At 40.5% G+C, this 25937-nt stretch overlaps 1 protein-coding gene across 2 annotated transcripts in view; it reads right to left on the bottom strand.

Annotated features, from left to right (window-relative positions):
* Positions 1-675: 675 nt before the first annotated feature.
* Positions 676-25937, bottom strand: part of LOC111273681 (uncharacterized) — a 62042-nt gene continuing 36780 nt past the window's right edge. For both annotated transcript variants that reach the window (XM_086973592.1, XM_022855538.2), the window contains exons 2-5: positions 21497-21668; positions 19363-19588; positions 4922-5143; positions 676-3335 (exon numbers count right to left, since the gene is read on the bottom strand). In XM_086973592.1, the coding sequence (XP_086829718.1) occupies positions 3239-3335; positions 4922-5143; positions 19363-19588; positions 21497-21668 (717 nt within the window). In that variant the 3' untranslated portion in view covers positions 676-3238. The remainder of the gene's footprint in view (positions 3336-4921; positions 5144-19362; positions 19589-21496; positions 21669-25937) is intronic.

Raw genomic sequence — 25937 nt, 5'->3', positions numbered from 1 at the left:
CTCTGATTGTTGCCGAAAACAAGTTTAGTTGTTCAAAAGACGTTTTTTTTACGACCGGGAGAGAAATGTACATGTTCTTCTTTCTTCCACCAAATATGCATTGGAGACTGAGGGGCGGCGTGGAAGACCGACATCGCCTAAAACTGTTGCAGACCCAAACCTGGTTGGCTTGTTTCGATTGCCAGACGAAGCTTCACATTAACTGAAAATATCTATGGTTACTTTAGAGACATTGCCTGTACTTCGTACATATGGAAAGGACTTTCGAGCGTTGTTGCAAAGCTCACAAGATAGCGCAAAGCGCTGAACGCTAGGACTTTGTTCCATGCGCTATCGGTGTCAGACCGTAAGATTAGAATTAGTAGACGAAACGATTATAAAGACTAAACGCAGAAGTGACACAGACGGAATATTAGGAATAACTATACATTTTTACACAAACGTTTTCAGTGCCATATTTTCAATGGCTACTGTTCGGTTGAGAACGAAAATGGAATAACATAATTATAACATTGTCTTGGGTTATGGGTCCGTCGTCGGACAAGTGTCAGACGATAATTTTGTACAGGGTTTTATCAACAAACCATCCATTTCATCAACAGGCAGCTTCCTCATAATACGTTGGCAAATTTAAATAACCTTTGATTTATTCTGCTAACATCCACAAGGAACCCTTTGTGATGATCTTATTTTCTTCAATACGCGCTCTTGTACTCGATCGCAAAGTATACGCGTAGTGGCCCACGTAAATTTGTCCATAGTTCGATCAGATTTATGTATAACCAATATTTACATTGTCATTTATTAATTTATTGATTCACATTTGCTTGAAATAACAAAATACTTTATATATACAGATCAACAATACAATATTGAATGAGTATATAAAACCATCAGAACAATTTGCGTTGGGTCTTGTTGAGCTTATAAAACTAATTTAAGAGACTTGCTGAGTATCCTAAAGATGAAGCCAGAGGTCAACGAGCAGACTAGTATCTGTGTTTCCCTCGCATCTGGAGCACCTATGCGTACCACCAAGTTCGTGAAAATCCGGTTTCCTGCAAAGTCTATCACGAAGCCCATGTACGACAAGTCCAGTGAAGATATACCTATCTAGCTAATTTCTTCCTTTTCATCGCACCCGAAGCAAAGAGATCCGCGATCTCCGCGAATTTTTGGTCCCGGTTCGTATAGCTGATTTCAGAAACTTTCATTGCTGGAACTTTACAACGACAAAGGAAGTTATCAAACCGCAGTAACAAGTTGGCCAATAGATGCACTAGGCGACTGCCGGCGTTGTCCCAATGAGAAAGAAGGTTTTGGCATCATTTAATTGTTCGACGCTTTTCGCTATAAGATCTTTTCAAATGAAGGATATCTCGTATATTGCTGTCAGAACAACCTTCAGTTAGGTTAAATAACCTAATAATAAAGGTTGCGAGAAATAAGCGGTGAGACGATTCTTCATCTTTTGATGCGCGCGGTGTACGGCGCGGACTTCTGCTTTTTCGCAGAAAAAGGCATCTCAAGTACGGAAACAATGCGTTACTGGCATTGTTACTGGCAATATTTGGGTACAAAAACCGTATCGAGCATCCAAATACTGCATGTATCTGTACGCTAGCCAGTGGGCTGAGGTAAACCTATTTGCGATGTAATATATTGCTTGGCGACAGTAGCCGATCAATAGGGAACAAAATGATGATAAAAGGAAAATAAAACTTTGCTGATGCCCCCACTGAAATTGAGGGCTTGTTTTTTCGAAAGCTTCAGCCAGACCTTCAACCGCTGCCGCAATATACGTTGCTTCGTCTTATTTACATATTTTCGTCTTTGAATTTTATTTTAGCTGTACCGAAACGTGGCCTAACGAGTTTAGCACATTTTCATCCTACACTACAGACCTTACGTATACCCAACAGGCCGCAAAAATTTTTCGGCATACTTAACTTTAAGAAGTTGACTTCAAGATGAATATCGTCTTTTTCTGCTAGTTTTTTTTCAGTCCTTCCCTGAATCGTTGAAGCAATAGAGCCCAGAACAGCCGTGCAAGGAACACGTAACGTCTGTTGTCGTATTACCTATTGTAGACGATAGCAGTTTTGAGAATCATGCGTTTAGCGTTCCTACTCATTAGAAAAGAATACTCGTTAGTCATAATTAGTTTCTAGAAACGTAATAGACGTTTGCACAGCCGCTTACGGGATCTGGCAATAGGGTGCTCATTTTTATAGCAGATTATTTTGAATAGCTACCTGTAGAAATGCTACGATGTTAAGAAATCGTGTGAAAAATCATCAAATATCTTTCGGTGACGAGAGCTTAACGTGTTTAATTCTTGCCATATTACGTAAGAGGGTTCGTTTATATATGGAACAACAGGCAACTTAGTTCATCGTTATACATTTGCTCACTTCAATATAGAGAACAGCCAAACCGGCCGCAGATACTTTGGACAATTCAAATCTTCCTTTTTGCTATTGAAAGCAAAACAGATAGCACAAATTTTATTATCTCTTATATGGCTCGTAGGCTTACCGCTACCGATTCATAATACACTTCTCGTCAGCATATATATATATATATATATATAAGGTAATTATCTTGCTAACACGTTAGTTGTTTTCTATAATCATGTATTTTGCTTTGTTGTTAAGCGTAAGTGGTTCATCTGTTCAATCGAAGAGCGAGCCATAATTTATCTCGCACATGGCGTTACAAGCTACAACCGATCACATCTGTCTCTGCTTTTCGAATTAGGTAAGTCCATTTTCTGGTTGCGAAGAAAAGGGCCACGATGGCTTTTCATCTAATCTTATGTATAGCATATGGGATACACGTGTCGACACGCGGTATAATTCGGCCCTATGATCATAGAGCTGCAAACGTCCCTCTTCTAAAATCTGCGGTAACTTTTATCAACATTTGATATTTGCTGTTTAGCGGAACATTTTATCTACAAGATGTCGTATAGCGTGGCTTAAAGGGCAGCGATAACTGCATCAGTCTGAATTCCGAACACGATTCCATCCGGTGGCGTACGGCCTTTTCTGGGATGCGAGAGAGAGAACATAATCGTCCTTCTGCAGAAAGGCCACCGTTTTAGGAAGAAAGTACCTGGCAAAAGATTATCTTGATCTGAATTTTGAATAGTATCGTCAACTGTACTAATGAATGGTGTAGTCTTAGTAAACGGGCTCTCCAGAGCGTTCGCCTGTACCTCAGATCGGACCAGTGTTCACTTTCTCGTTTGAAGGCAACCTGTCGTAGGTTTTCCGATGCGTGCTTGGTTCCCGGTCACGGCAGTTATGTTAGATTCCATTTTAGGAGCATATCTGTATCATAATCATCGTAAAACAATGTCTTTTGTTAGCGCCGGTATGATAATTCTATTCGACTGGTAGCTCAACTAATCAAACCGATGTGTACAATGTAGTCCAAGCAGCTTTTTTTTTTTAATACAGTGTGATGTAAGTTTCTTTTATAAGAGCAGCATATCGACTTCTTAAGCTTACCTATTTGGGTCTGTTCGACGTCTGATGTCAAACAGAAAAGAAGCATGTACACGCAATGTTGTGAGGTCTAGCGTAGCTGTTTTTGTGGGTCAGCGAGTTAGGATTAGTTAAGTTAGCCCATTTAATATTTGCCTGCTATTCTTAGGGACACGTTGTAGTTTAGGTTCGAACCCAGACATAGACAGGCTTCGTTTCGTGCTAAGAGGCAGCCAGCTGTCTGATGGAATCCATAGAGAGAGATTACCGTGAAGTAGCGGATGCTCGAGAACGAAAATTACTTTGAATAACATTTGAATCGTTTTCAAAGGGCGCCAACTGCGATAGCTGTATTCTGGGAGATCTTATAAGAACGTATCACTCTACGTTGACTTTCACAGGAACAGTAGGTTGGCACGTTTATGTAAGGGAGCTGTCGACTGTCGAGCGAAATTAAATTGAGATCGCCTATCAGCTGATACTTCGCTCGAACCTTACCAACCACTCCCTTTACAAGTGCTTCTCCAAACTTACACTTCGGTAACTTAATTCTCGAGTGATTTTAGACTAAATGATGTTGTGATGATTCTTTTTCCATATAGAACAAAATTTCCCGATATTTTTCGATGCATCTCAAGTTTCGATCGCTATGCGACCCAGTTCATACGGCTGTTGATACTATTGCTACTCGTACTATTATTACAGTATCTAATATCATTGTTTCAGTATATTTCCAACCCATATGGATTAAGAATGTTTCTTTAATACCCCATACTTTAGAATAGCTTCAAATTTAACCTCTAGGTATTACGTTAAACAGTGGATCTTAGCGCGCTTTTTTCAGACACCTTTCTCTACCCGGTCTTATATACGAAATGGAGAATACTATACTCGAAAGCGCTTTGCTTTCTTTATTTGTTTATTAATAGATATGCATTAAAAGGAAAACTCTGAATTTATTGGAAATAAGGCGGCAGAACTGGATGTTCCACACGTAAAAAATACATTTTCGGCTGCCAGTTCATCCTGCCTTTCGCCGACATCAAACGCTGTCCGAAGCTGTTAGGTCAAACGGTAAATGTAGGTATGTTGTTTTGATTCAATGGAAAATTTACCGGAGCTTACTGCCCATCCCAGTATAGTGCCAGGGCCGAAACCTTAATATAAGAAAGAGAATAACGTCAATACAGATAGGTAACGTAATGGTAAAATCCCTACAATTTTAGCTACCCCAAATGAAACCTATCGTTATTATACGAACGTATGTAATGTTCCCTTTTATCCAGCATCGTCAAAATGTGAGAACGTACGTTTGACCTACCTTGCAGTTGTAAAACATTGTTGCGCTTCCTATACGCGCCTATGCAAGGCTGGTGTTTCTATCAGAAGGTTTTAAAAAAATGAAGTTTTTTTTGTACCTTGAAAAGTACCTGCTTTTGGAGCTGGCGTGGTATTGATTGGCTCGTTTCTGTTCGAACTCCCTTGAAGGCGGGGTTTGCTGTGGAGGCGGACGGACATTAGCTCCTTGGCCGCCCCGAATCCCCATCAGTACCGGACCAATCGAAACGTCAGCGCAATTCCTGTACGTCTCCTGTGGGCCACAGCCCGTAGCTTGAGTGCCGTTGTCACAAGTGCCCCAATTGTTAGCGGATCTGAAAACCATCACATGCTATTTGGTCTATAGTGGTATTAGCAGCAAATCGCAAACCTTGCCGGTTTATGCCGCATTGAATTTGTTGAATAATAAATCAGTTATTGCCAGATATTATATAGCTCTTATTACGTTACCAACATATATGCAGGGAGGCGCAAACGTAACTTTGCAATTTAGGCGTTTTCATTGTTAGAACGCAAGGAGACCAAAGTGTGGTAAAAATAGTAGTCTCTTGAATTCAATGCTCTTGCCTAATATGATTACGTAGAACTATCGCCGCTGAGCCTGCAACCGATTTCCTACGACCATGCCAAAGGTAGATAATTGGGTGTATGTATATTTTTAGAATAAATTTCCAATAATAGTCGAAACGATAAGAACATTCGACAGATAAAATGGCAGAAATTTTCATTGTTGCTGATAATAACTTTAACATACTATAGTACGATGCAGCGAGCGAACCTCATGTTAAAGAAACGCCGTTATAATACTAGCGATCGAATTAATCAAATTATACCGCATTTAGCAAAAAGGATGTATCTGAAAGTAAAAACCAAAAAAATTACCCTGATTTTTTAGTAATAAAAAGGATAACACCTTGTCCTAAGGGTACAGGTGAGTAAAATACTATTTATTGCCTTACATTTACCATTTAAAATCGTTACTTCGTACTAGAGAATAATAATGGTCCTACTATACATTTGACCATATGTTGATTTAAACATACCGGGTACAATAAGTTGCTGTTAGATAACATTCGTAGGCTATTAGGATTGCGCCAATATGCCACTAATGGAGCTTATCTATATGGCTGTAGGAAAGTTTGTAGATCTTTTAGAGTTACCTCATTAGGCTCTACTCGCTCGTAAATTACTGGGATAAAATTATAATATTCTATATATTAAGTGAATTTTGAAACTGGATAACTTTTAAACTACTGGCAGTTAGCAGACGAAATTTGGCTAGTATATACCCCAATCGCCTAAAAAATTGAACAACTGAAAGCCGGTTAAGTTTCGTTCAGAGCAAATGATTTCAAAAGCAAACACCTGCTTTGAAAATCGACATTCAATGGTTAAGTTATTGTTCTTTGAAAGCCACAGAGCTACGGAAATTTATCAAAAAAGAATGAAAACATCAGGCGAGAAGACCTAAAGTTAAAGCATTGTACGCGAACGATGCAAACGCGTTAAGAACGGAGACCAGCCTGTGTCGAAAACCAGTGAGGAGATGGCCAGATGTCGAGACCCGAGAACAACAACGCGTTGCCGCAATTGAGGAGACTTTTCACGACAAAAGGGCTTTGTCTGCTATCTCACATGTAACGTATTACGAAGTTATAATCCAAATACTGAAATGCGAAAGCTGAGTAAAAAATGGGGGGTCTCCCGTGAGTTGATTCTAGGGCAATTAGAAAAACTTGTGGTTTGCTCCACGTGCAATTAGCAAAACTTCAATCCTGCCTAAGGCAAACGATCGTCATGGATAAGCTATGGTTCAATCTATATTGCCAGCCGTAAAGGGGCAAGCTGAAAGAACGGCATTGCCTTGGTTTAGCCGTAAGGTGAGAATACTATTTGTAGTAGAGCACCTGATGCTACCATATACTCAGCGAGAGTAACATTGAATGCAGCCCGCTATCTTCAACAGAGTTCTTCAAAGGACTTATGGACCGTTTGCGTAGCAGTCAAGAGCACGCAGTTTGGTTATTTGATAATAATACCAAACCTCGTCGCTATGCCTTAACCACTGCCTGCGGTGAGCAAATAAATACCCAATGTTGGCTTCAACCCACTTATTCTCATGATCTAGATCTGTATAGTTACAAGGCTCTCCACGCCCAAAAAAGACAACTATGTTCAAAAAATGACAAGCATGTGTTACTATCAATTTATGCGAAACAATCGATCGAGAAATTACAAATGGGAACTCGAATGGTTGGTATATGGCTGTCTAGAAGCTGCCGGAGCGCTGGGACAAGTGTGAAAACAAATAAAAAAAACACGTATGAAAATTATTCTGCTGGTTTTATTTGTTGTTAATGGTTGTTCAATTTCAAAGTACGCCGAATTCGCTTATGGGCCAATAGATCAGTGGCCTATTCCGGACCTGAGTTAGCCGGATATCCTTGCATGGCCTATGTGCCCATATCGAATGGACATGCACGTATTGAAAATGTACCCCAGTGTCTAACAGACATAATTACCGGCGATACATAGATTAGATAGATGCTGAGCATGTCAATTTACTCACTCAGGCGTACTTTACGGGATCAAACACTTGTTTCCAGTCTATATTTTCTTCATCCAATATACATTCTTGCCTAAAAGAAATCACTGGTCTACGAGCAGTTCCGTAGGTCACGTGTTATCCGCCAAATTGGCATTATGCAGATATTTTCTTATTTGTATAAAGGTTGCAGGGACTGAATAAGCCTCAATTCAGTTGCCCGCCTTTTGATCAATCCGCAATCCTGAACCCGCTCCGTACGCTCAATGTCGGTCGGCTAACATTGCTCGTGCGTATTATTAAAGCGTTTTTGTCATGATACAGTGGTAACTTGTTTTCCTAATAAGAACGCAACACACTGGAGAAGACCATGGGGTAGGCACAAGATCCGTTTTGGGCTGAAAGGATCGTGGTTCGAAACGATGACAGGCGTAACTTTCGAAATATTTTTTGGCCACCATTAAGACAGCCAAGACAATGCTGTACCGTAAAAACGTTAGACGGAATTGCTGAGTTGTCAGAAGACGTGCAGTACTGGGAAAGGCGAGCAGAAATTTTGAAAAAACATAATATCCGGCCAATGCCGGAACGTTACAGATTACGCAGCTGCTAAAAAGTGGGGCACTAACGACGCCTATGCGAAAACCCAATGTGCTTTCGGAGATGCTTTACAGATTGTTCTTAGCTCTGAAAACGAAAAACTCTTCAAGGGAATAGGTGTGGTTAATCTGTTCTTGACAGGTGCTTTACTATTTTGACCGCAATTGAAAATTAGCAAGAAAAGGATTGCCAACAATTTATTATTTGTTTTATTCTTTTTTTTCCGTATTAGTTCACTTTGATACAACAATAAAATAATTCAAAAGTCAACCACGTATTGCGCTCTATAGCAAGTGACGTCAATTTGGCGACATTGAAAAAATAGTCCAGGTTTTCTATTAGATTACAGAACGCGGAAAAAAATTGCGCCCATCCACAACTTATTAAAAAACTTAGGGAACTTAGCGTAGTGTCAACACGTACGTAAAATAGCTGTTAGTAGCAAATTATCTCATGATAGTTGCGCGTATAAAAACATTGACAAGGGAAGGGGGACACTCGCCTTTTCTGGCTAGCACTCGCCGATTTCTTTGTGATCAAAGTAGACGAACACGGGTTGTCAATGGCCGGCCCGAACTTGACGGAAGAACAATCTTGTGGTCGTTTGTAATTACAGCTTTTGTTGAGACAACTAAGAACAGTCATTCTATACATCATATTGTAGTATGACAATGTATTCACACTTCATTTGTGTGCATATTTGGTAATGATGATTATCCAGATATTTCATTTTCGACGTACAAACGTCAGTCTTCGAGACAACAACTTGTCATTTCTTTGATACCCTAGTTGATTGGCTTCGTCCTTCACTAAGGCTCGCCTTTTACGCTTCGGCGATCGCTCGCCTACAATCGTTATTGGCATTGTGTTGTAACAACATACAGCACGTACATGTAGTCTACGGATGGGCACCGGTATGGGGAGCATACACTGAGATGCATTAATGAGGTGCGCCATACTTTTAGGATTATGCATTTTACCGTATTTCGCAGGCCATTGCTCATCCAATGGCGAATCCGCTGAATGGCAACGATATATACAATGATCTTCTACACCCAATTCTCATCCTTCAGCGTCATCCTCAGTTGCAGTTGATTCATGATAGTTCCAAGCGACGAAAAACACATAGAGATTAAAGCAAGCGTTTTCGGTGTTCTGCCATGATATATCTGTGTGTATCTGAATATATTATACGTAGATGTCACCTTCGTGTTTACTCGTAGCTAAATCCAGTAAACGTGAGGTGTCCATGGATTTGACACAGCTGGTAGTAAACGAATCTTTACACGGCGATATTCCATTGCAGAATCGCACAGTCCTTTTGCCCTGTTTCTGCAAGATGTCATTCTGTGCTGCTTTCGTGAAGACAACAGAGGCGACGTCGTCAACTTCAGCTGGGAACGTCATCTATCCGCCTTCGTTGAAAGCAAGTAATGGTGGTTTTCGACGACAATCAGCCTCGTTCTCACTTCCACGACAATAAGTGGTGATCGTACCATACATGCTCCATTCATGGGATGATGTGACACAAGGGTCGAGTAGTTCGCATGTGGTTTAAAGAGTCATGTTGTCATGAAAGGAAGAGGACCGTTGGCGCTTTTGAATGGCTGTCTTAATATCAGCAGCCCCAGAAAATCAGTTGCGACCGCTAGAAGTAAGCGAGGGCGGAGGTTGGCTGGAGCAATATTCAAAGCTGTTCGACCTGTTAGAACTCATCTGCTTTCGTCAACGTCTGTCTGCACGAAATCAACGAAGCATATAATTGACTGTTCGTTGTCTACCCTTCCCCCAAATCAGCGCCCCAAAATCAGCAGTAAATGATGGTGTCAATATGTGTGGCACGAAACGTGACGAGTAGAATAACCAGTTGCTGTTTTCGAACCCCCCAGGGCAAACGATGCTCGCGTAGACTGATATTTGGCGTGCACTTTTTTATTTGCAGCCACGGTAAATACTCGAAAAGACAACATCGGAATTACTGATAATGCATTGACTGAAAAGAGAGAAAAGAGAAGATTTATGCGACTCCGCTATGAATACCGTGTAATTAACTATTTTGTAGATGGCCTTTAAGAGAAACTATAGCAACGACCAATCCCGTAGTCCGGTTCTTCATTGCTGTTCACATATATAAAGTTGTTGCTGTTGGCAATAATAATGTGACAGTCCCGATATGATTTCGCATGGGACTTTTGTAAATGACCCGGAAAACGACGGAACAAATTCTGGACAAACATTGTAGAAACCAGCACATATAAATGGGGTGGTTTAGAGTACATTCATAAACAGCTATCTCTTGGAAGATTGAATATATACGTTACAAAAATTGACTTCAATTCTGTCTCTGTCAAAACTTAGTTTATTTAAATGTGCCGCCTGTGTTATTCTACGCAAAAATACTTTAGGCGTTACAAACATGTAGGGAGCTGGCCTAACTCAATTAACTTGAACTAGCTATCCGTTTTAACATAACGTAGATTACATAACATAGCTAGCTGGCTCTGGAACACTACGGGGCATTCAATCACTGCAGCTACTTTTGTCTTGTTACTTTAGGTTGATAACCTAACTAACCAAACCTATAAAATTCTGTGTAGTGCTCTTTGCTTGTACAACCAATCATTGTTCCTACGAATGAACAGGCCGAAAAATGGAAAGCGCTACCGCTCAGCCAAATGTAACTACAGAATATCGTCCAGTATCGACCACAGCGTATCCGCCTATCATTGAAGACGTAATCGAAGAGATAAATATTGCTTCTCAGAAATTTGCTTTAATCCTCATTCGCCATATAACAGTTTTTTTCGTAATATTTATACAGAAACAAAGTATCGTCTTGTCAACGAAGCCGACGGTCATCTGTAAGAGTGAACTCCAGACATTGCCGAAAGATCAACACCATCAAAAAGCTGGTAGTCCCAGCTAGGGAGGCCTGAGTTGCACTCAAATAAATAGTCGATGGGAAGCCCGACATACCAGAATAGGCCAGCTGACGTTATCTTTACCACTTCTTCCCGCGGCAAATAAGCTCCGAAATGTTGATCAAATGCGATCGAAAGCCAATGCAGTTACAGGTCTTTTTACGGTGACATGTAATTGATAATATATTGCACGGTGTTCTGAAGCAAGGGAACGCTCTAACCTGGTTCTAATCAGCGCTGCCGTGACGATGTTAGAGAAGAGCGTGACACGCTGGATGCTGCTCTCGGCGTTCGAATGTTTATACTTCCTAATCTCGTCACGTGAGAATACGAACTGGTAATTTATAAAAACCATATCAGTATATTATTTTGATATTTGATAAACATCTATATCAGTCGCAGACTCAGTTTTAGCTATGGTTGACTGCTTAAAAAAAGATCAAAGTCTGCAAGCAACTGATTGCTTCTCGAAATCAATAGATCATGAAATAATAGGTCAATGAACCATTAAATAAAGATCAACTTTTACTACGGTACAAACTATGGTGAACGCACAGTTTTCTACGATCATTACAATTAGGGGTCATTATGAAAGGGTGGAAACACGTACATACGATAAACAAAAATTTGTTCATGGAATATAATTGTTATTCAATAGTAATAACGATAAGGATAGCGTTCACTGGACCTCACTAGAGCAAACGATAGACAATGGGCATTAACAAGCCCTGTTTCGTTGGAACTCGCGCACAAAAGCTATTGTTACATCCAATAGATTTGACTTAACTGTCAGTAGATCGACAGATAGCCATAATGATAGTGGTGATTTTAGTACGCTTCATGCTCCAGTCAGCTGACAAGTAAAGCCTTCGGGTTCGGGCTACGAACGATATTTAGCCCGAAACCTTTTCTCTTAGATCTAATTTGACATTACGTCTGCCTAACGACAGCCGGAAGGAGGCCGTTTCAGTCAATCGAACCTAACTCTATGTCTTACAAATTGAAAGCATGGAAGTCAAATGATGCTTCCATTTTTCGGCGTTTATCATCAGAATCGTGACCGTCTTTTGCCTCTGTCTGTAATTTAGCCTCTACAGTCATATCCAACACCGATACAGATTTCTTGTACAGGGTGGAGCAGAAGGCCCTCGGCCTGCCAAAAATTGCTAGAAGGATAAGGCAAGACTTTTGACAGCTCAAAAAGTAATCTTTATTATTCTATTAAGCTATTAAAACACTTCTCAAGATATCAGCAGACCCTTTTCTAACCCTATAGAGAATTTTGCCTCAGTCTATATATTACATATATATATATATATGTCAACAAATCATATATTGTAAAAATGTAAAACTATGACTCTTAAGGTGTGAAGAGAATTTTGCTTTATCCTGTATGTACTGCTGAGGATTACATCAACTGTTGCTAACTAAAGATCATCACTGGAAAAACACGCTTAGCCGTATTTCTACAGATCCAATAGGGCAGAACTTCACAAACGACTGGGGCAACACTTGCAATTGGTAGGTAGCTGTTGCTTGCCTCCCGTATATTCAACAACATGAACGGCTAAGTATCTATGGAGATCAACTATAGCCCCACAGATTTGACTTAAGTATGCACCATTAAACGAAACTCTTCAAAGCAATACCGTAAACTACATTTAGCCATTTTTATACAAGCAAATTATGGGTCATATATTTTTTTTACAGAATTACTTATCACTCGATCAATTTCTTGCCAGTTGGGCCCTTTCCTCCCCTGCCGATGTCTACCATCTTCAACCCATAATGAATGAAGACGTATGCAGGATATCTTGTAGTTACTGCGGCCGTTGCTGGCCGTATTGTTCTTCATTGCTAACACCGGAGTGCTAGTGAAGATAGACAAAATCATTACATTGATCTGTAGCTTGTGTACGTATCTGGTGTCCTAAAAATGTATACACAGTGGATAATTTCAGTTTTCTATTTACATCAACTGTGGGCTACTAACTCGCAAATTTCCAAAGCTTCCTGTGTCGTAAATTTTCTGACGTAGACTCTAAGATATTCCCACATACGCGAGGATCGGGTAATGGACAGAATGTCCTAAGAGTTTTATTTGTTTGGAACTCTCATATACCGTCTTTAACAAGCTATGATTCGTCGCAGTTAGGCACCGTAAACCTAAGGAGTAGGGCAAATGATTGGTGGGCGCTTATAAGAAAACTGATTGCAAATTGCATGATGTTTCCAAGTAAATAGTTTTACAGTTATATCATTGTGTGTTTATAAACTGCTAATATGGAGAGACTTAAATTTAAATAAATAAAAAAAAAAACAGGCTGCTGAGTAATAATTTGGCCTGACCAAACGAATCGCTTCACAGCAATTAAGTAAGCTAATTATACTGTTCTTGTAATGCACTATGCCAACTAATTATAAGTAAAGTAACGATTTCTCATCGAACTAACGGTCAATCATCCTCCGAATAATGGTAGCTTCGTATTGTGTATCGTTTTTCGCCAATTATATAAGAAACTTAACATCCGTCTATTAATGAACGTCCGTCTATTAAATATAGACGACCACAGGCAGCCAGTAGGAAAAACACATAAACAAATATCTAGCCACAACCTTAGCTTAGCATATTTATATAGATACATTGACTTCTCTTTCTGATCAGTATATTGACTATCAATCACTGCTAGGGCAAATGATAACGGAATTAATCACTGATGAAGGTGGGCTTCCCGCTATTCTCTTATTTAGTTTTAATTTTCATTGTTATCCATAATAAATGCCCATACTTTCGTCGTCAATAACCTATTCTGTTCAGGTTTAAAAAACTGATTAAAACCTTCTGTTTGCTCACTTCTACTCATTGGCAAGCTGGCCCGTTCCTACAGTCTCTGCCGTCGTTTGTTATAGTAACTATACGATAGAAATGTACCCAAAGGCTAGTAAAATCATACATGAATATTGCCAAATTTTAGATATATCGTGGCAAAGTCTATTGTGAAGGATGTTCGAATCAATATACCGTAAACGGGCAAAGGGAAAAAACAGGTTGACGGTGATTAAGATCAAATCGTACTGCAGTGATTTACCTAGTAAAATATTTTAATAACTGATAGAGATGTACATGAATTAATAGTGATTTTAATAATTATATCAGCAGAACATTGGCGTCGATACGTTCAGCCGTAATACTTGTGGAAATTTACACAACTTTCACATAAACATAATTGAAATTGAATGAACCAATGTTATCGTTCTATCCATCCGTGAGCATCGGTGAAAGTAAACTAACCGAAAACTCTATTTATATTTGAATCGCGCGGCAAAAAGATTTTGGGAAATATCAATTCATCTATGAAAGCTTCTAGCCTTAAATGTGTACTTAAAACCCATATAAAAGTATTCAAAGGTCTCGTTGTAGCGATTTCCATCCGAACCTGGTTTTCACGAAGTTGTCAAGCCGCAAATTTCCCGAACCGCTGAGGCCCCCGTTAACGATCTTCACAGATCGCTTTCGTGATACGTATTGACGTTTATTTTGTCACTGATTCTACGAGCCCGTTCAAGCTATCTTTTTGAGCAATAGACTCTGCACATGCCTATAGCCTTAACAACTATAATAATAATAATATTATCTAGTACGCCGCGTCCGTCAGACACGTATATCTAAACTCATCCACACCTGCTTTTCTTAGAGAAGCGAATGGATCCGCTCTCATCCGTACAGCGGCTGGCCATGCGATATCCTAGAGGCTTTTCGATCTCGTATTGACAAAACGATTGGAGGAAAAAAGAACAGCGTACACTATGATATTGAGTCCGATAAGTAGAAACTTTGGTTGATGATGTGCGTGATTTTTCTCGTCGAAAACCTTCAAACTAATTAGTAAAAGATATATACGGTATAATAAAATCAGGTTGAAATCGAAATGGTGCCCTATCGGTTAGGCACTGCATAACGAGTAGAGAGGAGGATTCCAGTAAAAAAGATCAAGATCTCTTTACTACCAACTTGGCATATATTATCGTTTAAAAGCACAGCCCTTTTGTAGATTCGTGTTTAAGTGAGTCCTCTCAAGGGTGTATCGTCTTTCTGTTCAAGTTGCCAGTTGTTCGGTAAAGCATCTTATTGTTAATTAGAAAGTTGCACATCGATAATATACATCTATTCATGTGTCGCCCAACAAAAAAAAACACTTGTTTTTCGGCAACGTCTGTATGACTTCGCATCCTGTTAGCGTTTATCGCCGAAAAGCTTTCTCAGCTTACGGCTGTTTTTTATATGAATTTCTTTTGCTTTGACATTTTATGATCTACAATATGTTTGCAACCTTACCAACAACAGCATGAACAACGCTACAACGAAGCTCATTACAGCGGCCTGCAAGTTTGTCTAACTTAGCTAACTTCTCTGGTTAATTATTCATTTGGGCCTCATTTGATTCGCCCGTCTTTTAAACCTTGGAAGCCATCAGCCTCACCGTTGCATACTATGGCGGAACGGTTCCTTCCTAAGCTTCCACTGACCAACGTCGACGTCACAGTAGCGTGTCCGATCCTCCGTCGAACAGGAGGGAGCTGTCTGATAATATTAATGTAATAGTACTAACCTACTGGTTTTCACTGTGTGTTATCGAGAATAATATGATTGCCCCGGGTGAATCTTCTCGCTGCGTATTATTCTGCCGCAAAGCCATCTCTGTCGCTATGGTTTGTCAAGGGGATTCCAATATTTTAAGATATTTCCTCATCCTGCCTGCCTGCCTATTTTGGAAGGGTCGCCAACGTTAATAGCAATGTCCTGTGTGTATTAGCGTTGCACTAGAAACGAAACAAATCATGACCACGATGGGCATCCGCCTCGTTTACAGCAATGCATTCCGCCGTATCTACGTGCCAGTCTAGAAAATCATAAGGGCAACTGAGAAAGCTTTGAACCTAATCATTGAAAGTGATATGGAAGGGAAGGAAGCCAGCCGGGCAGATACATATGCACGTGAATAATTATCTGTATAAAACGATGACAAATCAAACAACATTGATACAGTCTGTCTGGCCCCTGTTTACCACCATAGCACTTCATACTGCTAGCATAAAAGAGGTGTTCGGGTTCCACATTTTGATCTTACTTACGATAAGGACCTCCATTTTAGGTCACCGCCGTTCAAAAGCATTATGATTACCTCTAAAGATTAACACTGTGCCTCGACCCACGACGCTGCCTGTCATAAATGTGATACAACTTTATGAAATGCCAGATGCTCCGATTCTGTATGTACTCACATACGCGTTGCAGATTCAATAGGTAACACAGAAAAAGAAATCATCCCACAACAATTATTAGGTTTAGTCCCGCTTCGTTTTGTTCCGCGAACGCTTGCTTGTTGACGTTGTTCTGCTTGTAAAGTCCCTCGCTGCCGTCTCGATCATCAACAACGAATTTACCCGTTTACCAAAGAACAGGTAAATGCTGCTTTCGCGGCTGTTCATTTAGCCGGAATCCGGCACAATGAAAATACCGCGCACTAATAAATCTTCGTGAAGGAAAAATTATGACGAATAAAATGAGCATGAGACGAGACTCTAACGTTCCTCAGGACCCTCATCTGTAGCAATCCGTGGAGACAAACAGTAGGCAGATGTCGATTACACGGAACGCTTTTCCAGTGTCAGCCGTACCGGAGTTATTCAACAACGACAACGGCCAGAACAGTCCACTCACAGAGTACCGCAAGGGTCACTAACAACTTATTAAGCGGATGATGTCGGAGACCCTCCTTCACCTGTCGCTCAACAGTGAACAGCAACTAAGGACTGAAAATCTTTCTCGTGATAAAACATTCACCTTCCTTTGTCCAAGTGTCAAAGAAATTAGCGCTAGTTGCAAAAATACTTAAGCCGCGACTGCAGATATATGGCTAGTCTCTGCTGACTGGGCATCAAGGGACCGAATAGTCCGAGGGATTTTTCGCCTCGCAGAGAATTCACCGTGGTCCAATGTCAGCTTAAGTTCAATCCCGTCACTTGCCATTCGTTTAAACGTTGTCAAAGAATAGCGGCCGCTGTCGCATTGGCCCGCACTCCGTGGGGGCTGGTAGCTCCCTGACCAAGTTTCTTTTTCCTTTTTTATCGGCAGAGCCGACCGAGCGTAGAGTTCCTGCTTGCCTATGCGCTCCAGCTTTATGCGCTTTTTCATTGCGGCGATGGACCGTGCAGACCCCGTATATGCTGATCCCCTCATAAGCGTAAGTGACCGCTGGTATACCAGCTGGCAAATCCGCAGGAAAGCAACAACAACAATAACAACGACACAATAGCAGCCGTGGCAGGGGAGGGAACAGCGGCGAACTTGCCGTAACCGGACCACGCGATGCAAGTTAGCGGCGGACTACTGGCTAGACGCCCTATTGTGATAACGAGATAATAACTGCGGATAGTAACGGCTCTGGTAACGCGTGCTTTCAGCAACGCGACGGCTTACAGCAGCGAAGAAAGGTGACTGAAGTCGATGGTCGTAGTTACATTTAGCTTCGTTTTGCCTAAACGAATTTCAAGCGCAATAGAAACCGCGCCACCAACAAGACGATAGCGACACCTACGACAACAGCATCGACAACCACGGCAACTGTATTTGTATATGGAGCCAACAAAAAGAAATTGGATTCTACTGCCAAAAAAGGACTCGAACAGGTGCAAAGGTCTTCTTTAAGCTCGTTATTCTGCAGTTATTGGTGAAGTTGATATTTGCGGTAATGGCAGAAGGGGGAAAGGTCATCAGCTATTTTTGTTGTTGTCGTTTCTGTTGAAATTCCTATTATGAATCAGAGTGTCTACACTCGTATAGTGCGTAATTGCTATCTTTTAAATTAAGAAAATATATTTTACCTAACTTGAACGCCATTGCGGTTATCAATAAATTAGCACCGTTTTCCATTAACGTGTAGTAGTCATCCAGTTGTTGCCAGCAAAGTAAGATGGATTCACACAACTTATAGACTAGTTACTTCTCAAGTTGTCCTTGTTTGATCCGGAGATTTCGAATGTCGCAGTCCATAATAATTATAGACGTATACAAATAACACAATCTCATTATCATCTTTATTCGAAACGATACGTCGCCCTTGTGGAGTTTCAGTGGTTGAGCCCTTCGACGTCTTGTACCCTTAGTTATCTAGCCTAATATAGTGAAAGATTAATTACGTCAAAGGCTGGAATTAGAAGGAAAAAAAAGTTTGTGCGAACATGTCCTAATTAAGGCAAAGACGAAATGAAATACCAATTATTCCCCATCCTATTAATAAATATCAACGACTCGGATAGGCACGTTGACGACTTTTGATTGTTATGATTTTATCCGTTCCATTATTACTTCGTGCATCTCTTTTCTACCGTAACGCGCAGGTAAGTGCGAACGCGTATCGTAAAGAGTGTGATACCAATAGGTCAAAGCACGCCATTTTTTCTCGCAATATATCAATAATCTAAATATTTCACAAATGTTATGCACATACCAATTCTATATGGCATCGTGAAGGTGATAATTGAACGGAAGGGTTTGTAAGCCCAAATACCTTCCATTGGATGCTATTTGTGATGTCTGCAAATTGTGGTCACGTATTATATCATAGGGGAAACAAAGAAAGTTGTTAACGCATGCGTGCCTTTATGTGAGTTTTGCTGTTCCATTATCATTACTATTACTTTAGTCGCATCGCCTGCACCCTTTGTTATCGTCCATGCCATTCGATACAAATCGCTTGAAAGATAATGACTCGCTAAAAGCCGCTACGAAGAATCGCCTGGATAGTTCTTGCGAGAGGCATCCATCCGACTATCATTAAAATGGCGGGACTGCCTTTTTGCCCCTGTGTAACAGCGTTTGACATGCTGACCGCAGGAAAAAAGTTAGGCGTCCCGTAACCACTGTATTCCGTGCAGCGGCGGGCAAGTTGTCGTCATCAGAAATTTGCAATGTCCAGGAAGAATGATGATTTTTTGGCGGAGTGAGAAGGCTGGCCACCATTGAAGTTACTACGTGCACCGACAAGTGGGCCCATTGTGTTAGCCCCTATAAAATAAGTTGTTATTATCGTCGTCGTAAAAAAAATTGGAATCTTGCTACAGTGCTAAAGATGTGGTTAGCCTGTGTGTATCTCTATGTTTGCCAAACAGCACATCTAACCAAAGACCTTCCCAGTGTGGAGGATGTATCTAAGCTCGCGTTGGCCCCTGGTGAATTGCCAAACGAATATTGTCACGTTTATGGATGAAGAACTATTGCCACTGTGGCTGGGCATATTGCCCTGCGTTTAAATATCTTCCCTTCGGCACTTGTAATAGTGCAAGGGCAAGCGCATTTCTAATTGACCGTGAGATCTAGTAACAGACATTGTTTATTTCGTAAGCAAAATATTTTGACTGCGCCAAATATCCGTTGCCGCAAAAAGAGACGATATTTTGAACTCACCTCCAGTGCCAGCGAAGGATGCATTTCGAACAGCTAATATCCTTAGGCAACGTGGCCACAAGATTGAACAGGCCTTTTCGGTCGTTGTTGAGCCTGTAGCGCATTTTACCTTCCTCGACGAGGACTTCGGTTGAGTTGAGCGATTTTACCCGTAGCGGCTGAAAGCAGTCTTCGGTCTCGCGGATGCCACTATCATTTCGCGGACAAAGAGCAAACTCGAAATAGCCTAGAACAGGCAACCAACGAGAAACAAATGACAACTAATATTGCAGGTCGCCTGTTGTGCGGTGCTCTACCAAAAACGTTCAGCTTCGTCTGAAGAATCTTGAAGACAAGCTTGGCTTAGACAACTTCCAGCAACGAATTAGTGCAACTTGACTTCGACCTAAACAATCAGGAGTCAACCTAGGAATCGGCTACTTAAGAACCGAGCTAAAAGAGTAACCAGACAACCTGTGAAGTGAATAGCCGCCATTCGTTACTTTATGCGAGTGTGAGCGCAATAAGAGCAGTCAAATAAAACACACTTAATTGCCTGTAGCTCTACACTGTGGAGAAGACAGAAGATGAGTGATGTGGAAAATTATATGATTGTTCTTCCAGTAATAATACTTCTAAGAAAACTGGCACAACCTGTAGAATCAGACACAAATGTTAATGGTGTTAATTATTTAGCTTCGTTTTTACGTAAGAACATAAAAGCAAGAAATAGTCTGACGCATGTATCCACATTTCTGACTCACCCGTATACTCTTTAGTGTAGACTATATCTATTCGTCATGTACTACATTGTCATAGGTGCGTAGTATCAAAAATGGCGTGGCCCATTACGTGTCTCTTATAAGACACGTCAAGGGTCATGCATGACGAAAGGACGTAGACAGACGGTGTCCTGCGTGATTTAAGCTGCAGGGTTCTTACATACTCGATACGATCTATTTAACAACAGGTGTGGATAATCAGCAATGAAACAGTGCACTAGCGTGCATCACTTGTTTCGTTTAGGTTACTACTGAAGCACGCGAAGTCAGTCGATGGTGAGTGAGCACGTACCTATTCGACTCGAATAGATAAGAATTTTTACTGTTCATCTATTATACTATCGTCATATATTCGCTTGCCGTCAATGGTCCCTATTAAAAAGGCCTCCACCGACGAGTTTGGTCACCATTTTTTCGATAGCTAATTCCAATAGGCATGTGTGCTTTTAAGACCTGATTTGTATGAGACTTTTAATCTCAGCATTATGAATCGCTGCCGATATGATTCGATCACTGATTCAATAATCCAAATACACGAAATACTCACAAAGGGTTCGATGCTCAAGTAGAAAACTTAACAAATTGTCATTTTATCGGTAAAGGTATAATCGCGCCACGGTTCATCAGCGTCAGTCAAATGTGTCATGCTATGGTACATTTCCTATCTATATGCGATATTCTAGATGAATTACGTTGATTGTTTAGGTTATTGGAGGATTCTATTCCAATTCCATAGTCATGTTGGCGGGGATGTTGTACGTTGCAACCAGTTCGTTACGGCCGCAACAATGACCACTTCCTGGTCACAAGACGGCAAAACAAAATCGTTCTGGGCATATCAGTTTCATAGAAGGATTGCGCCAGCGTCAATGAAGAGGTGACCATTTGTGAGATATGAATAGATGTATATTCGTATCTGGATAGGAGGAAGTAGTTGATAGTGTAGATTATCTGATCTGTTTGCGTTCGACTGTTTTTGAGGCTTCATTATATTTTTAGCCGTCATCCAGAAATTACATTGCGTTCAACAAATAACAATATCGATAACGTTTATTGATACAGTTCGATAAAAGCTTGCTTTTGTTAGATGATACGCAAAACTTCTTTTCTCTCAACAATGATGTTTCTGGGCTGGTGATGCCTCTCAATTCGAGTTGGAGTTTTGTCACATTTGATCGCCACTGCTCTCCTGTGAAGGTTTTCGACTTTTTCAGCAAAGTTCCACTAAAATCGCCAAGTTCATTACTGAATATGTCGAACGAACGTTATTATATACTAAATAAGCATATTATCTTTCAGTTTGACTAGACTTGTCCTAATAAATGAATAATCATTCTAATATATTTGGACTGGCTTATGAGGTCAGGGCTTACCGAGATGGTTGGCGACAACATCCACAACGAAGACGACATCCTCGCCAGGTGCGTATGTCCTCACTGTGATCTTTGGATCGATGGGAGAGCCTGATTCGTGCAGGCGTGGTGCAGGTTTTGAATAACTGTCTCCACACACTCCACAGCGACCACCGTTATCGGCCCACTGCACCTGTTGACAGACAAACGAAAGTAACAATGGCGTTAGCTTTGTTTATTGTTGGCAACGCTGAAAATATATTTTCTTCTTCCCACTTTTCTTCCAACTCTTAAGCACCTAACACAATCGAGTATCAACAGTCTCAATTAGTTTTATTTCATTTAATGAAGAAAGACCCACGAAGATAAAACGAATCTGATTCGCAGCCAGTGTATTATATCCAATATAAATATATATATACATATATATTAGTTAGCAATTGTACACGTGGGTACGGTAACTAATATATGTAGTTTATTCCGGTAGATTATCACTTGTGCAATGAATAAAACAATCTATGTGCCTATGAATGATATATTTAAACCAAGACGGGTTTCGGCTTTAAGCGTTAAACAGGTCCCTCATAACATCCCCAAAAGCGTAGATTCTACTGGATACTATACACACTGATCAGCCTCTAATTGTAACTTATCGGCAATTGCACACAGGGGCACGCCTGGTGGGAACTTCCGCACTGGGAGGGAGGAATAGCATCGTATGCTATAGTCGTCAAGTTCGTTTCCGGTCATAGGTTTTTTGCGTAATTGACTTTCAGTTGATCTTTCCGCAACAGACTTCGGTAGAGCTATTAGGCATTGCTTTAAAGGTCCGCTGAATTAAGATGTACCGTACGCGTCATCTAAAGGGGCCAAACAACAGAAGGGATTCACGTTTCCGGCAGTAACATGCTTCTTGTTTCAGCTAGCTCATGCCGCTGTTAGTCGCTTTTCGATACTAGGCACACGTTAACAGTTAACTGGATACGACTATCCAATGACAAATGGAGACGCAATCGAAATAATAGAGAACGAGGCGGTGAACGACTAGCTGCAGGAAACTTCGCAAGAACGAACTAAACATGGTTAGCAGTGGTAAGGTAGTGATAACTCATCTACCTACAAATCAAATGGTAGTTTTAGGCTCGAAACTGGACGCAAACAAAGTGCGCCCCGGACTAGAAGCCACCCTTTTGGCACAGTGCGTAACAGCAGTATCGAACGATAAAGTAAGTACACCCATTCAGCCTTTGCTTGATGACGATCTAAGCACTCGATATTTCTGTTCAGTTTGTTTTCAAGTTTTATCAGTACTTGACTAGAGAGCTATTTCTTCTTCTGCACTTCTGCACTTCTACAGAAGTGCATTAGAAGACACACATGACAATTGCGCTCGATATTAATCATAACAACGCCAACGAATTCTCGTGTCTTCCTTTTCTGCCACCAGAGGCTACACACAACCTTTGATATTAGATCAAGGTCATCCTGTTGAAATGATAAACCACCAATTAATTAGACGCGTTTATACCAGTGAGTCGTGCGTAAGGGCCTGCGATGTATTAATATTCATCCACAATAGTAAACAATGATACGTGCTTCACTTGTAGAAAATACGAGTTTTCGATTTATGACAAGTAACCCGTTTAACGAGAACTTGCAATGGGAGTCGTCGAAGTAGCAAAACTCGGAAGTTCGGAAATGCTCCACGGTAGATCTGTACCTCTCTAGCTGACGCCCCACAACGTAGCGATAGGTAATATCAAGAACAGGAAAGATAGTTTATCGACCCATAATGTCAATCTGTTTACAAGATTCTAGAGGAGTTCATTCTATAAGACTACGGGATACACAGGTATTGTTTCTCTAGCCATTGGAATAAAGTGACGATGTGGATCTTGGATTATCCAAATTACTTTTGTATAATATATTTGACTAACAATAGTGACAAGCAAAAATTGCGCGCCCTAAGGCTACGTTATGTTAAATAAGACTCTGCAGGAAAAATGTGCTCCATATTTAAAGACAGGACTAATAAAGATTTCGTTTACTGAAAAATGGGGATAGTGTTACGTTCCTACTGCCCAGATACGTGATCTATACAGAGTTAAAAGTCACGAACATTGGGGGTCTTCACTTCGAACAGGCTATCAAGCGAACGGAGGCCAGTTCCAGGACCGTTCGCAACACCTGACTTGTTGACAAACGATCTTTATTATTTCAAAATGCTAATGGAAGTATGAAAATATAGCAGAAGCACAAGCACAATATTGCAGGGAACCTTATATGTAAAATATTCATCTACGCAACTTGAAATGAATTGGATAGGAGAAATTTGAAGCGGAGAGACTTTTTAGGATGTCGATAGACAACGTTCCAGAACATCAAAGAACTTCACTAACCAGGAAAGGGTGCTGGAAAGCTCTAGCGGCACCTCTTGTAAGATAATCAGCTTATGATTTGATATCAGCAGATCAAGCGCCGACCACATTTGAACACTTCGTACAGGGGAAAGGTTGAATTAAAGATGGACTGGACTGAAGAACACAGTTTGCAGATGATAAGTAAAAGAACAATGATTGTTTGGAGCAATGAAGTTACGTTCAGATAAAATGGCTTCGACGTTTTCGAATTAATCGACATAATTATACTTACTGGGCAACTTTATGTTTATATGCTACATAAAGGTAACGTGTAAATTTACCAGCAGGTGTGGTGTGGTACAGCTATTCAACCGGTGGTAGATTTGGTTTCTAGCAGAACAGATAAACCTACATACGATTCTTGTGATGTAAGAACATATCTTGATGGGAATTTCCCATTCAAAGATGAATGCATGAGACAAAGAAGTCCAGTAAAATACCCTGTCTGTTCTCTATACGTGAGGCGGATGCATTCCTTTTGAACATTTTTCAAAGACAAGGTTTATGCTAGAAGATCGACGATGCTGGAAAAAAATACACATTTTACATAGATTCTCTTGCGATTCAAACACCAATTAAATGTGTATACAGACTGAATAAAGTTATATCTATTGAAACCAGCTATATATTTTTAATATCTCGTATACATATATGTGTGTGTGTGGTTTTAAGGTAGAGATTTGTTTATGTTGAATTCCCGATACAACTGCTCCGATACTACCGTCCGTTCCATCAAACGTAGCGCGTAAAGTCTAGTGAACACAGTAATTTACTAGAAAATATACAAAGATTGTTTCTTGTTAATAAGACATAACATACTATAATACAACGCGGAACGAGACGACGCAAAACATGAATACAAAATGCCCCCTTTGAATTCACTCTGTGGATGAATGTAGTTTCAATCGCTTGCGCGAGGTGATGTGATGCAATGGGGACGGCATGCGATACCGTTCAGTAGAAAAGATTTGAGCTGAATAAACATGGATCCTAGCAACCCCGTTACATTCCCTGTTTGTTCCCTCTACGTTGCTTTTCCTCATGCAGATTTCTCTATCGTAACAAATTCTCTTTCACGAATTAATTTATTTTTTGGTAAAGTTGTAGCGTTCATTACAGTCGTGCTATTCTATTCGTCTTTTCGTTGATACCTCGTGTTTTTTTTGTGTGCCATATTCGTCATACTGTACACTTTATTAGTCTGTTAATATCTGGCCATTTACACTCGGCTGTCTGTGGGGACTACGATCCTATAACTTTTGCTGTGATTTCTTTTTCTATACACGTAAAGGCGCTACGGTTGCGTTTATTTATTTTATCTATATGATATAGCAGTGTAGTATAGTTCTTAAATAACAAAGCACACAACGAAGGGAACTTGGGGGAGCGGTCCATCAGTTAACGCCTCCAGTTGATTTCGCCTCTGGTTACCGAGTGAGTGGTTTCCAGTTGCCTAATTTACGGCACGCGTATATCACAAAGCAGTGATAATAACACAGCAGAAAGTCGAAGGAATTACACGGTTGACGCAGCGTCGATGCTCAGAGCGTATGGATGGAGGTAAATAGCAGATTCACAGTAAATGTCGGTCCTGACAATGGTCTTGGGTAATGCAGGCTAACTGGAAAATCGCCATTACGCAGCAAGAGTGGCGTGATCATGTATAAGCGTGTTTCGTCGAAAATTTTGTTTGCGGGAGATATGAATGATGATTTCGCTAATTGTTCTTATCAGATGTTTTTACGGTGCGACTAATCAGATACATCGTTAGGGGCGCTAGACGCGAATTTTGTTCAGCTTTGGCGGGCACTGCCAACACCTCAACGTCTTCTATTGAAAAAGACACCCGGGTATTATTTACTAAAGCTAACCAGTTTCACAGTGAGGCTGCTATAGGAATGAGATCGTTGGTCGAAGACTGACAATATGTCGACTAGGGACTACAACCTTCCTATTTTAACCGCGCCTAAACAGCTAACTGTTTATTGTTTACGTTCTGATTATATATATATATATATATATATATATATATATATATATAT

The sequence above is a fragment of the Varroa jacobsoni genome, unplaced genomic scaffold, assembly GCF_002532875.2.
Source record: "Varroa jacobsoni isolate VJ856 unplaced genomic scaffold, vjacob_1.0 scaffold_214, whole genome shotgun sequence".
Classification (NCBI taxonomy): Eukaryota; Metazoa; Arthropoda; class Arachnida; order Mesostigmata; family Varroidae; genus Varroa; species Varroa jacobsoni.
This window is presented reverse-complemented; position numbering and strand designations above follow the sequence as displayed.